The 15,607-nt window shown below is 36.8% G+C and overlaps 1 protein-coding gene across 1 annotated transcript; it reads right to left on the bottom strand.

The window, feature by feature from the left end:
• Positions 1 to 1,834: 1,834 nt before the first annotated feature.
• LOC102802103 (uncharacterized) lies at positions 1,835 to 7,281 on the bottom strand. Its single transcript, XM_085505456.1, has 6 exons — positions 7,154 to 7,281; positions 4,919 to 5,141; positions 4,503 to 4,667; positions 3,845 to 3,949; positions 2,932 to 3,004; positions 1,835 to 2,127 (listed from the first exon to the last, which is right to left on the bottom strand). Exons 2-6 carry the CDS (start codon positions 4,976 to 4,978, stop codon positions 2,036 to 2,038), a joined length of 495 nt encoding a protein of 164 aa, XP_085361582.1. The 5' UTR covers positions 4,979 to 5,141; positions 7,154 to 7,281; the 3' UTR covers positions 1,835 to 2,035.
• Positions 7,282 to 15,607: the final 8,326 nt, after the last annotated feature.

Raw genomic sequence — 15,607 nt, 5'->3', positions numbered from 1 at the left:
ATAAATTATAAACTAATATAAGGTACTTTAGTCTAGAGATTCCCCGGTCGGTGACCTTAAATAAATTATGTCACAATGAAATATTGTTTTAATAAGTAACAAACGCCAGGTTAACATCGGCTGAGTCGATTGGTAAGTGCCAGTCGACACCCGGTCGACTCCACCACCGACCTGACTGTGGACGGGAGGTTCTGTATCAATGCAAACTGGGGTGACATCCGCTGTTGTGACACGTCGCCGACAGTCGCAAATATAGTGGTTGTGTTTACCTTTCTGGAAAACGTGTGTATATCTTCAGTTACGATATCATCAAGCGAGAAGCCACGTCCATGTTTTTGGCACGTCCACCACAGCTGGGTGAATCTTTTGTTTACACTTTTAGCTCAGCTTCATGTGACCCTCTAGGTGTACCGTTATTATATACACTGACATTTATGTTATAATATGGCCGAGAAACGAAAGTAAAATAATCAAATGTTGGCGAAGTCGTTCGCACCACAGTCACTCTACTAGTAGAGTGACTGTGTTCGCACGAAGTCGACCTATTAAAATACGTGTGAACGTTTTGTTTGTTTGTTTGTTTGTTAACGTTGGCCCCAGTCATTAACTGTTTTCTAATATTATCGACGGACTGGCACAAGTAACCATTTTATATGCACATTTTATTTCCACATGCGGAACACAATATTGAGATCAAACTGACCAAAAATAAAAATATAGTTTGTTTTACATTTTATAAATATGTGTTTAATTATTCATTTTTTATTTTATTTTAATTTATTATTTATTCACCGTTTTTTTTAAATATTAGTAATCGAAAGCCCACAATGCGACAATAATTAAAATAATACAACATAGAATGTACGTAAAAAACAGCAACAAATTAAATAATAATAAATAAATAAATAAATAGAATAAAATTTAAATAAAATACCTCAGATTTTACATGTAATCAGATCGTGCTGAATTATGTTAAAATTTTTGTTACCGTGACTATAAGAACCAATGGTAAGTTGGTCACTTGATTAGACAAAGTAGCACTGCCCTGTAGAATTCAAGGAAATCTAATGACCTAATGACCTCTTCGTACGACAATATTACAAAGTATTCTCACCCAAGACGCAACAAAGGCATTTATCTCAGCATTATAAATATTTATAGATATCAAAGGCAGTTGAATCCAGCGCATTTTAAAACGCTTCAAATGTATTCCGTCAGCTAATAGAAACCTCGTTTCAGTTTGAATCATACACTTTTAAAAAGTTATAAATTTCACACTTCAAATATAAGTTATTGATAATGAAAGGAAGTGTTTTGCTGTGCCGAGAGTGTAAACGTTTACTTTGACATTAATATGTTGTAACCATATTTGAAGAAATGTGCCAACTATCGTGCATTTCGATTGTTAATAAAATAGTTTAATAACCTCAATTTTGATTACACATATATGGTTATTTTGTCCATGTTTAAGTAGGTTTCTACCTTAAATAGATGATTCTATGGCATACTAAACGAATGCAATGATGTTAACAGAAATTAGACCTGCAAATTTTGTCATGGGGTAAACACTGTTGCGATTAACCCCGTACAGCCAGACTTATAGCCCGACAACGCAGAAACGAAGGCCATGTGAGAAAGAACCAAAAATATCACGCCTGTCAGGAAAAAAATATAAAGATGAAATTAATTTCCTTCTAAATAACAAAGATGCAGAACACATTATGTAAATCTTTGAAACCAAACAACAACATCGTAAATAACACTTGACAAATTCATTTGTAATTTTCAACACTGACTGAAGAAAGCATTTTTTTTAAATAACATACTTATACACTTTATTTTGTTATTTATTTTCATTTTATTTAAATATATATTTTTACAGTGACTTTTCGTCTATGTATTCGAATTCACCCGCACCATTCTCTGGATTATTCGTCAATGGAGTTTGTATGTTACGTACAGCTTCAAAAACATGGACGAATTACTATGTTTGTAATCTAGCAGTGGTTCAAACTCGCTTGCCACGCTCAGTCATCTAACCAGGTGGCCATCCCATCTGTCGCCCTCCTATCACATGGATATGCAAATGATATATCGACTGGGTACTGTCTGGACCATCATTGATGACTTAATAGAATGAGAACAAACATACAAAACAAATTGAGAATTAGATATCTACACTTTTTCACCCTACTTCATATTCATAAGTTTACTTACCACGTTGTTGTGTTATAGATATGTCTGTTTTTGAGACTATAACACGAATATCTACATCATAGCACACATTGAGTAACACCGAACCTCACAATCAACGTACAGTAACAATACAACTATAATAATAGAGGGTCGGCAAGGGGTATTTTCGTAAGTTATAATAAATTGTTTTTATTTTCGCAATAATGTAATTTAAATAAATAAAAAAAACGTAGACATAGACAAGGTGTAAAATGTAATCAGATATTGTATTCGTCCGTATTAGGTCTTATTTGTTGTAAGCGTATAATGTATTTTCAACATTAAATGTAATTCGTACGCAATTTCCAATTTTGATTCTTAAACACGAATTATCAAGTATATTTTATAAAAAAATGTAAAATGTAATTAGGAATTTGCTTTATCTGTGAATTGTAAAAAACTATATATTTTTTTACTGTAAATGAAACTTTCCTTTTTATTTCCTGTAAAAACGTAAAATGCATATATTTCTTGTAACCTGTACCAGCTACCCCCCCCCAACATAATAAGTCGAAGAAAGTCACATAATAAATCACAGAAACATGCTATGTTTAATAGTTTTATTACCGAAACCAAATGTGCACACCCACGGGTTTAGGATGCTTGCCTGGTAATCTGGTACCATCGTACCATTCGTGAACATTTATGAAAGGACGTTAGTGTGCCACCTGTTAATATCAGTTCCGTTCAACTTACCAATTCTATATCCATTGTCTAGACCCTCCTTCACGGCAGTTTTTCTGGCAACATTCAACATATGACCCAACAACTGAAACACAAATTAAATAACAGCTAAGACGAACTGAGATAACACTATGAATACTGGCACATTTGAGACAATACGTACGTCTGAAAATAGTTTTTTTACACATAGATTAAACTATAAACTGCAAATAAACTGCTTAGTGCGAACATTATGAATAATTGTAACTTATTTACCTCAATGTTTATTTGTATAAATATTTAATTCATCAATATATTTTATTCAAATCAAAGAAAAAAATGATACCACGTGCACGAAGCAGCTTTGCTGACAAATTCGCTTTTCGATATAACACGTTTATTCACATTGGCTAAAGTAGAATCCTGTCCAGTATGTTTTCATTTTGCAATCAATTGTATTTTTTATCCATATAAAGATCATGTTCTGTTTTGTTCTTGTGATTTAATCTGTGAATTGTTTCAGGCGCTTGTTTTGTGTTCCTGGACTTTTAAATTTTTCTATACGAATTTTGTATAAAGTCTTGTATGTTATTTTCACTATTCAAAAGTTTAGAAGTCACCAGTACATGTATATTGTTAGCGAAACGATCGTTGTATTTTGGTGGCATTTTGTCAGTATTAGAAAGTTTTTACCATCGGTTCTAGTATACAGAGTAAACACATTATATATCGTGACTGGTATTTTATGACTGATATATAATGTGGGTTTTACACATTCATAAAAACTGATGCTTTTCTTTAACATTATGTTTCATAAAACTTCTCTAAGCAAAATACGGCATTCAACATACATCGGAATGATGTTACTGGTGAACAATAGTTCTATGATTGAACATATGAATACACCAATGAGAATTATCACGTGATCTATAAGCATTTTTCATACCTCAGTATCGTCATCGTCCGTCATTTCTAACATCGGAATCGGTTCTCTTGGAACAACGAGGAAGTGAACTGGTGCCCTGGGAATTTTATTAAGAAAAGCCACACACTGGAAGAATATGAAAATAACAATAAACTGACTATGATCTGTGATCTACCAATTGCATTGGTACATCAATCCACTGCAATGGATGAATGAATGAATAAAATTGAAATACCCTAGTCACACACTGATTGTTTCACTAAGAACAGCGTTGATGTGAATGAAGTTAAAGGGCGGTGGTCGTCGCGACACGCACGCGCGAATATTGGTCTCATATTAACAAAGATGGCGACTTTGACTGTTGCACAGACCAACGAGTACAAACTGAGACGTTACCAAGCTTTAACTAGATAATTTTTGGTTCTTGAAAAGTGTCACTGGCGATAATTCGTGCACGTAGCGCGATGATCAAAGTTCGTACCCTTTGATTTCCATTAGAAAAGCGCATTGGTGTAGTAAAACCAATGCTTAACAGAAATGTTGCACCTGCGCGGTGTAACGACCACCGCCCTTTAATATAACTTCTGACATGGACATTACGTTTCTCGGATGGACTTCACTATAATGGTCAATTCAACATACAAATGCATCGAGAAATCCTGTAGCTACGAAGTCTTACCAGAGCGTCTTCATGTATAATGGCTGCAGGTAACGTTTTGTCAATAATTCGACTAAATATTGTGGGATCTCGGTCAGAGTATCGATTTCTTGCGTCAGCTGGGCCGACTGCTGCTGTGACCTCGCCACTCCCGGTACCACAGTCATTGTTCGATACACGGAATAGCTGGAGATAGATTTAAAGTACATATCTTTAATATTATTAATATTTTTGTCACTGTAGTTGATCCATCTGAAATGTAGCCGGGACAGTACACGGATGTTTCCAGTTCTTAATATTGACATATACAGCGAAAGTTAAAAAAGATGCCATTCCACTTCCATACATTTGGTATCTATTTTAAGTTTGTAGCTAATGAAAGAACACCCCTGAAATATCTAATTATGTTTTATCCATAATTATAATAGTACGCTTACCAGTGTTGACACCAGGACTCCGATGACTGCACCAAGCAATAATATAAATGTTTCTTGCATATTTCAATTCAAGACACCCTAAGCTGAAATCAATCCCTAATAATAATTGTAGACAAGTACAACTGGATATGCATATGTATCTATCTTTCGGCCGTCATCCAGTATATCACAAATGTCTTTTTTTTTCCGTTTTGACATCATCCGTGACATCATCAGAGAACTCCTGAAACAAATATATTTCATGATTAAAATCCTCCATCAATTGTAAATTTATTCATTCGTTCCTTACCATAAATGTATCCACAACAAAGCACCAATATCTCGAATTTAAAAAAAAAATATAGAAAATTTTTATTTTTAAAACTGCTGTAAAAATGTTTAATAAATTAGTACTAGTATTGTAACATTTTTAAATGTACATGGAGAATAGCTTTCTGTGTTTCAGTTGAATTTTATTCAATATAAATAAATAATACGGTATTGTTGGGTGTCTGTTCGAGTTTTGGTGCGTAGAAAGATATAAGCACAATTTAGTGAGGAGCAGTTGTGATTTAACATGTTTGTCATGAATTCATTTCTTATACTAGAGGGTAATTATGCCTTCCAATGAGTTCAAAGGTCACACTGTGAACCAAAATGAAGTATGACATAAAAACAATATCACGTGACAAAAAGGGTAAAGCGCAGTCGTATATACTCGTATAATATTGTCCCTAATACGTCGTTCTGATTGGGCGAGAGCGTGTTAATAATTATGCAAGCTGTGGTTATTAATAAACGTTATGTGTTTTTGAGTTTAGAAAATGAAATAGGCTCCAACGTGAATAACACACGGTATGACTGCCCTCTACAGTGGCTCGCTAGTAAACCCGGAAGCCATACGACACCCAACGTAATAGACCACTTTCCCGGAAGTAGCAAAACTGGGGTGCAAAAATACTCCTGCTTTGTCATGGCGGAATACAAACTGTTCGTTAATTGTCGATAGAAGGGAATTTTATTTTTGTGGCGTCGATTGGTACACCCATAAGCACAATATCAAGCGTGCAAATTTACGTTACATCCCAAAACGGCATGCGCGCGCATGCGAAACTCCGTATCTTCGACTTCCGGGAAAGTCGTCTATCGGGCGTACGGCATTAATCGTCGTCTGTATATTTTTTAATTATGAGACAATTTTACACATATCAACGCTGTCACAGAAGATAATCTACACGAATAAACCTCATAATATATAAATACGGGTGATCGTCGATATCATCTCATGGTATACCCACTGTGGGTATACCCCAGTGTAGCTGCGGTTCCGTAGCTCTTTGGTGCGACCTGCAATCGAATTTCGCCCTAACAATTTCATTTGGACGTCTTTTTTTTAATTTTGTTGTTGTACGTCGAACATAGAGCTACGGGATCTATCACCGTTTAAAAACAGAAATCTGGCATACGTAAATTAAATCGCTTTTGCTTTCGATTACGATGGTGTGACATACCTTTATTGTGAATTGATAGCTGGATGAATAACATACAAACTTTTGTTTGCAATTTGTGTTTATAAATAAGCAATAATTTGTGATATTTTACAATTACCGCGGAAACCAAGCAAATTACGAGAAAACGACAGCCATTGACATCCCACACTCCCTAGCGCAGAATAAATGTAATCTCGTTTGGCGGTCATGTGATACAGTGATGGAAGAATAAAACTCACTCTTCCCGTTATTCTAATTGTTCCAACAAAGCAATCACATACAGTATTTATAATTGTATGATTTTTGTTTAATAATAGAAACTAGTTGCATAAACGCAATTTATCTACTGATTTCGGTCACGTGGTACAAAATTATAGGTCTCGCGTAATTTGCTATAGGTCTCGCGTAACTCTGTGGTCCAAAATGGCGTCTTTCGTCTTGTTATTTTTCTGCGACTCGGTGTACGGTAAATAAAGTCAATTTTTTATGACCACCGTCATCATTTCACAGCGCAAATAGGTTCTGGTCATTGTTTGGAAGTAAATAAACATAGTGAGTACTTTCGAAGGTCTTAAAATGTGATTTTCGCGACGACCAAATTTGGCATGTGGATTTTAACCGGTATTCAGTCGCACAAGGCCCCATAGCCCTATGGGCCGGCCAGAGTCAGTCACGTAAATAATGCGGTCGGCAACATAGGGCTATGATTCCACAGCTAACCCCAGTGTAGTACCGGCGGCGGCGTAACAACACTGATTGCAATTACCTGTTAAAATGCTAACAGCCATTCCATATTTCTAAAATGACTATTGATGACCAGGATGTACGGTTTTCTAACATACTCAATAAATTAAATCCTGCCTCATAATTCTTCAGTACATTGACTGACCCTTGACACTCATTCGTCATATGACATTATACTCCCTAACTCACAGTTAATATTTTCAGCATGCCCTCTAAGTGAAGCAATCATGGCACTCCGACCCATTGCCCATTTGATTGCATTGTAGAGAGTATTACTATTTCTTTGCATATACCCCATACGATGCTACAGTCAAATACAGTTCACACTTTCCCGGCTACATATGTGTACAGTAATTTCTTTTTCTTTAAAGGGCAGTGGTCGTCGAGCAGCGCGTGTTCGATTTTCATGTAAATAAACAATGTATTTTGCAAGCGTTGTATACGTCGCTATGAGACCCATATTGAACGGGACGCGGCACGACCGCAAACACATATTAGTGCATACAGTCAGATATGCCTTGTATAACCAAAGACATTAGAAATTTTCTATTATCTTTGGTATAACGTACATGTCGTGTTTGTGCCACGATGATCGTAAAACTCAAAAACCATTCAATATATGCATGAATTAAGCATGCACCAGACGATGCACGATCGGAAAGGAGATTAGTGATCTTGAGCAACGCGAGGAAGACATTATATATAGATTAGACAAAATCAGGGCAAAACGAAGAGATGTTCAAGAACAAATCACAAGTGTGTCTATCGTCCAAGGTGACTCTATAAAGATGAAATATTGTTGGTAAAATCATTTTCAAAATAAACATAAAAACATAAACTCGTGAGCTTGGTTTCAAGACTGTGAATACAACCAGGATAATCCCAAAATATGCAGTTGCCTTCTTAAAGATGAATAGCTGTTAATATCTCGTCTCGAAATCAAACGCAAACTCGACTGCATTCGGTCTTAAAATCAATGTACTGATTGAAGAGGAAATGGGTTCTTGGCGAGTGTACTCTTCGTAATCGTGACTGCTTCCCGCAATAAGCCATAAAAACTTAAGACGATAGCTAATGTAGAGTTAGGAGATGAGATCATCAGAGCTTCAGAGAACGTGTTTACATTGCTGATGAAATAAATGGTAGAATACAAATGTCAAAGTCGGTTAGTCTTTATCGTAGTGTTAAAATTCGATGCGAACGTAATACATACATTTTAGACGCCGATTTTCTGATTAGACGCGGTCGCCTTGCATGATAATGTAAACATAACCGACCATATCAACCAATATTTTTAATAGTTATTTAGGACTACGATTACCAAATATTATCTTCTATATATCATATTTATCAGTCCGAGCAGCGTTTATTTATTTATAAACTACTATATCAACCAATAGATTGATTCGAAGGAAACCGTTTGGAATCTCAGTACATGACAATGATATGGTGTACTTTGCTGATCGCTATTGTTGTTTAATTTAAGGAAAAGAAGATTGCCTTGAATTATTATTGATTGCCGTGGTTACAGTGACTTTTGTTCAATGTTTGGATTCGTATTGTGTGTTCTAATCAGATATACCTTTTCATAAAGGAAAGGATGATGTAATTATTTTCAGTTAACAAAATAAACATTGAATTCCTAATACTAAGAGTACGAAGGTGTGTAATGACGATCTTGTGAGCCATGTATCTTTTATTTATCACATTTTCAACACATTATTTTCACCTAGCTTTGTTGAAATCAAGAGCGGGAATGCTATGGTACTAGATTGACTTGCGCCCTCTCTCGACGGTTGAAGCTAAGTGTTGGAGATGTCAATTGAGGGCGAATGTGTTACACACTAAAATTATACTCTTCACAATACTTTTATACATTTATGTAGGTATTCAATAATTTATTCACATTTTACTTCTTGAAAAAAGACATGATTTTCTTTTGCGACATGTAATATAAGTGGTCGCAATTTCTGCCATATATTCACACATGTGTGTTCCAGTATATATATTGCAAGCTCCCGAATGTACTTAAACTGTCGAGAGTTCGCGAGCCTAATTTGTTTCTAAACTGAAATTTCCTTAATTGCCAAGAAATTTACATCGAGGTTCGTGCGTAAATCATTTCGGTATTTACGAATTTGAGATATTTCATCAGACTTAAAAACAAATTGCACCCGAGAACTGTCGACAGTCTAGAATATACTAAATAGTACATTGAATCCATGTTTACCTTGCAATTGAGTAACGTTATAAGGACTGACACTCACAGATGAGACTCACAAGATAGCTGTGCACCATAAATCCCTTCAACCCAAAATTTCAAATGAAAAACGTGTCATGATCGAAAATGTAACTTTACTTTATTTCATAACATTATTTTAACCATATGGTCTATAGTTTTGGCCTTTGAGTGATCATTTAACATGGTACGAATATCATGTGAAGCGATAAACAATTGGAATATATTACACCCCCATTTAGCCATAAATACTCACACGGTACCCCCATTACGGTACATCTGAAATACAGCTATTTATTTAATATCAATTTGCACAATATACCGGGTAGCAAAATCTATTTTTGAGATTGAACCAATCACGCTTAAATGTGTAAAATGTTTACAAATGTTATATAAATCATGTCACGTGGTTAATATGACATACACCTATGACTTGATTGGCCTACTTAAGGTTCCGTTGTTGTCATTCTTAGTTACACAGCAACTATCGGGGTAAAATATTAACTACTTCCATATCCATCGACCACGTTGACCTCCATTTACCGGCTCTGTGTGTAAACACGGCATGGCACGGTAATGCGTATTAATACGGTAAAGGGTCACTGATATCAATGCAAAATAGAATTATGGCTAAATTTAGCCACATCACCAGTTCAGTTTTGTTATCGGCCAGAACCGGGTTTTTTCCAAAAGGAGTGTATCACGTTTCGATCACGTGGCCTGATATGGCAGCAATTTCAATAAACAGCCAGATGTTAGCTAAGATAGTTTTCTTCTCTAGTTTCTTTACAAAAATGCTATCAACAATGTCGAAAGATGTGTCAGAGACAGAATAACGGTTCTTGTCGTATATATTAAGATAACACAATCTGATAATGTGCTCATTGTAAATTGATGCTATCTACTAGTATTTACGTTTAGTCAGTTTACTAAGGTGATATATAACTATGCAATTGAATGCACACCGCGATCAACCTTAAAGCGAGAGGGTCGTCACCTGCGCACGCGCGGGAATTGTGTCCCAAGCTTTGATAACAGCACAAACGCAAAGGCTCATGGGTAGACGCTTGTTTGTAAACAACGACACGCTATGGCCATCTGAAGCATGCGCAGGTGACGACTCCCCCGCATTAAATAGACGATGGTCGAAATAAAACTGTGAATCAGCTGAGACATTCTTTTTTGTCTATGCTGCCATGAACTGTGTTGATAAACAAATTGTGCATCTATTTAGGGTTTTGTGCAATGTTAACTTTGTTAAATACTGTCTTTCAAAATTGAATAACAGCAAAGAATGGTTAAATCTATTTTTTCATCGATAGCATTTTCCAGCCATATTTATTAAACTGCAATTCAACTCAATGAATGAATGAATGCACGAAACCCAAATAAACTGCACATAGTTTGAAATTGATTAAAGCGGGAGAGTCGTCACCTGCGCATGCCTCAGGCGGCCATAGCGTGCCATTGTTTACAAACACGCGTCTACCCATGAGCCTTTGCGTTTTTAGCGTGTGTTGTTATCGTCGCTTCGGACTCAATTCCAGCGCGTGCGCAGGTGACGAGCCTCCCGCTTTAACTTACATCTGAACAAATGTTGAGTATTGATCAGTGTTGATCAGTTCAGCAGACGCCCAGCTGAAATTGTCGTACAACTTTGACAATGGCTAAGAATGTTGGATCATGGGCCAACTATAAACGAGTTCCATTGGAAGTTGATGATGCTTTCTTCTTGTATAGTTGCTTGCTTTACAAATAATTAACATATGTGATATATTGGCGAATGAGGAAGAGTAAACAATCGTGTTTTCGTATAACCTTTGCCTCCGAATTCTTATGTTATGTTATGTTATGTTATGATGATGCAATTACCCCTTCACTGTCATTCTTTTTTTCAACTCAACAAAATAGTCAAATTTTTGGACTGAAATCTATACTCAGTATCATATTATGCATGTTCCACTCAAAATTAACGTTGAAAATGTGAAATTAATATAAAAATTTGCTCATAAAAGTGGCGGGAAATTGATGTCCATGAATGAAAATGATGCGACTTTATCTGATCTGATAATGAAATAGATGGCTACCATAAACCCAGATCATCAATTGTTTTTTGGTATGGTGTTCTTGTTCACAAAGCTCAGATAAAGAAAAGTCACGGAACACATTTTCGCGCGCTTTTCGAGCAATGATATACTATTGGATTCTACAGAAAGGTGACCTCATTATATATATTGATAAATTTCATGGTTCTCACGAATAATAGAAGATGATAGATAATATGCTTTGACGTGGAATTGTATGAAAACCTTGACAAATCCCAAATCCCAATCCCAAATTCATACGTTGGAATTGTATGAAGACATTGACAAATCCCAAATCCCAATCCCAAATTCATACGTTGGAATTGTATGAAGAATTTGACGACGTACTCTCAAATGGACAAATACATTATTAGTTTATGTTCCAATGTAAAAATAGTTTGGTAACGTGTGTCCAAATCAAAATAATTTTGAAAAACAAATATGATAAATTTACTAATCGGTAAATACTTGCAAACGGCCTTTAATGCAAGACGATTTTTGGTTTTACTGTCACGGTCAAAAGCGAAAAAATATACGAAAACACTTATATTTGTAATACCGTAGATTAATTTAACAGTTAGGTATGGTTGAAATATTTGTGATTGACCTACATGTATTCAGTTTATAATATTAGAGAAAGAGAATAAACACAATTCACGTGAAACCCAACACTTCCGGGTTGGTTCTAACAACAGTGAAAGCACAATATATATATGCAAATGAGAAGCGACGATAAAAAAAACGGGATTTTTGTGTGTGTCGTAAAAAATGCGTTGTTTTCTATGGTATTTCTAGAGGGGGAGTCAACACTGTGGCGGTGCTCATCTGCGAGTGTACCCTGAACTTATAAACTACGTGAAAATTACAAACATTTCTATGCAGAGCTTTTACTAAGTAAAATCCTGCTATTTAATTTTATAGAGTCCTTGTGTGGCCGACACAATGGTTGATTCTACTTGAACTAGGTCAAGAATAACTAGTACGTATTTGAACAGCATCGTATGATCGTTATTTCCATAGTAACCTAGCCTTTGTTCTTACTCTCACGTGATATGGGCGTGCATGCCGTGTTCACGTGAAGCTCCTCGGCGTAAAAACAAGCAAAACGTAGGCGATCATGGATTTACAAAATGTATAAATCCTTTAATACGACATATTTCACCATTTTTGAAATACTCAGTTGTTTATATTTTCTTGTAATTCGGTAATGTTTATAAACATTTTCAATGGAGCAAGGACCTTTTCCTTCGTTTCTGTTTACTGTTTCACTCATTGGCTGACCTGGCGTTGACCTGGTGCAACTGAGGGGTCCTTTGTTGTCACCATGAAATAGCACTAACTTAAGGGGCCTGGCAGGAGTTGACTATTAAAACAACCCCGCCGGTAGTTGTAGTGCCGTACTTTCGTGTCAGCGAGGAACATTGCATCATCTTCGATCTACGCAGGTATCTTTCAACACGATGACAGCCAAGGTTCACGTCGCAGGAACGGGCGACAACATAATGGACGGAGTTCTTCTGAACTGCGCAATATGTTCAAATCGCTACAGAAATGCCAAAATTCTGCCTTGTCTTCATTCATTCTGTGAATGCTGCCTGGAAAGCACGTTGGCGAATTATGGCCATTTAATTTGTGTGCATTGCAAGCAAGAGTACCAAGACGTTTCGACGGTTCGTGAGCTGCCACCCAGCGTTCTGATGAACAGCATAGTCGATGCGCTCAGTGGAAACGACCTGCCAGAAACCGAAATTCGCGCCACGAGACTTCCAGCTGTTCATTGCCCCACGCATACCGACAAGAGCCTAGATATCTACTGCCAGACGTGTGTCAAGCCACTGTGCAACAGTTGCCTTCCAGTCGACCATAGTACACACTCTCACATAGATATTGAAGCCGCAGCGGAAGAATACAGATGGGAGCTGCGACAAAAATTGCGTGATCTTCAAATAATTGAACCTGTCTCAGAGCTTGGCATGCAAGGGAATAGAAGAGGCTCGTCACATGAGCACATCATGATCAGGTCTGATACCAACGAGAAAAAAGAAACCATTGAACGTCCAGTCCCTGCGCCAGAAACTGTGGAAACTAGGTTCATTTTGGAAAACGCAATCAGTCTTCTTGGAGATGAGCGGTTACTGCTATCGCGCCCGGAAATCGGACGCAAACTCGAACGCGTTGGGTCTTTCGAAACTGATATTCAGGCCGAGTTTATGCTCTCTTCTTCGCCGGGTTATTCTGAATCACCAGGGTCCCACTTTCTGTTTTACGACAATAACACGAGAGTAGGAACCGCGTTCTGTGGAGACAGAATTTACATCGCCGATAATGCAAACGGTAGAATAAAGTCACGTGGTGCAGGAGGTGCCTTGAAACCGAGCATTCATTTTGACCGACAACGTGCAAACGTAATACAACATTTCAGGCGCCCATTTTCTCCGATAGACGTGGCCGTCTTGCATGATAATTTGTTCATAACTGACCAAGGCAACCACCAGGTTGTCGTCTGTGACAACGAAGGCGAATTTATCAAATGCTTCGGAAGCGAGGAGCTACTGAAACCGTTTGGAATCGCGATACATAAAAATGACCTTGTGTATGTTGCTGACCACGATGCGCACTGCATCAAACTGTTCAACACTGACGGGGAGTTTCTTTCTTCTTTTGGTTGTCATGGAAACGAAAAGGGCGAATTCTCTCATCCTGAATGTATTCGTTTCAACGAGAAGGGTCGCGCAGTTGTGTCTGATGTCACGGGTCGTATTCAGGAGTTCAACATTGGAAAAGGTGGAATTTTGTACCCTGCGGGAGAAATCGACGATGCTGGTTACCATAGCAGATAATTAGCGATGCGAGATGCAGTATTGCCGCTCCTAGGCGTGAAAAAAGCTCACCCCTTTGGCACGTGTCAGCGATGTGACTGCTTGTGAACTTAAAAACTTTAACTCAATGACTGGTTGAATGAATGAATGAATAAAATTACATACAAAGAGAAAAATTGAAAGATTTGAAAATGTAAAAGAAAAAAATTGAGTTTGTATGACATTTTGATATAGAGACTTTATTTGCAACTTTTTCTTATTGTTTCCCCATATTGTTTTTGAATTTGCTTATTTCTGAATTGTTTAGTGCCTTTTTGTTCAGAAACAGCTGTATTGTTAGAATAATTAAAATCAGGAATTTGCGGCAATTCTTGTGATGGACGCATTTAGAAATAAAAAAAAAAATGCGTGTGCTTAAAAAACATTTGTTTTCAACGATTGGATGTGTTCGTCGCGGCGTCCTTACTAAATATATGCCCGCATCGTATGTCAATGCTCCAATGTGCTATTGGAGTTATTTATTTTCGTTAGAGTTCTATTTAATTGTCGCTAGTCAGGAAAACTAGTTTGTGAATGTTTTGTGATGTTATGTGTTGCAGAATAAACATGTTATTTATAACGACCAATCTCTCGTCCTGTCATGTTTTTATTGTTTATCCATCATATAAATCCGCGTGACATTTATCATAAAAATTGTGTGTGCCCTGGTCTCTATATAATCCGATATCGGAGCGAGTATCAGACTTAAATAGATGAAACTAATCGGTTTCACTGCGGTCTAAATTCAGTTGAGTTCCACTTTTTTTGCGAGCTCGTCTTGCATTTGGAAAAAACGCCATTGTGTGATTTTTGTTGTTGAAAATGATGTCTAGTTAGTAGCTTGTCCAATATTTGGAAAGGTCAAAGTTCAATTACCAATATGATTTGCGATATGCATTTATTTTTATAATTATCCTACCATGAGCCATGAACAGAAATGAAATCGCCCCCCCCCCCGTCCCCAAGCGCCACCTATCTATATTCTATGGTTTAAAAATTCTTGGATGAATATTCGAGAAACAATATACGTTGATGCCGGCAAATAGCAAGCACCGTGACTACAATGGAAAATCTGAGCAAAAACTGGTGTAATATTCGTACATTGCTCTTGATTTGTCAGTGGTTCATATTCAAATGAGAGATATTGTAAATACATAACTCCTGAATCTACTTAACAATATTCGCAATATAGTGTCCATAATATAGATAATAGCAAAATATGAAATGAAGCAGAGCATCATGGGTATTCTCTCGCTACTTGAGCATAAACTCCAAATGTAGAGTGACTACGCCAC

Source organism: Saccoglossus kowalevskii, chromosome 11, assembly GCF_978046115.1.
Source record: "Saccoglossus kowalevskii chromosome 11, keSacKowa6.1, whole genome shotgun sequence".
In the NCBI taxonomy this organism is placed as follows: Eukaryota; Metazoa; Hemichordata; class Enteropneusta; family Harrimaniidae; genus Saccoglossus; species Saccoglossus kowalevskii.
This window is presented reverse-complemented; position numbering and strand designations above follow the sequence as displayed.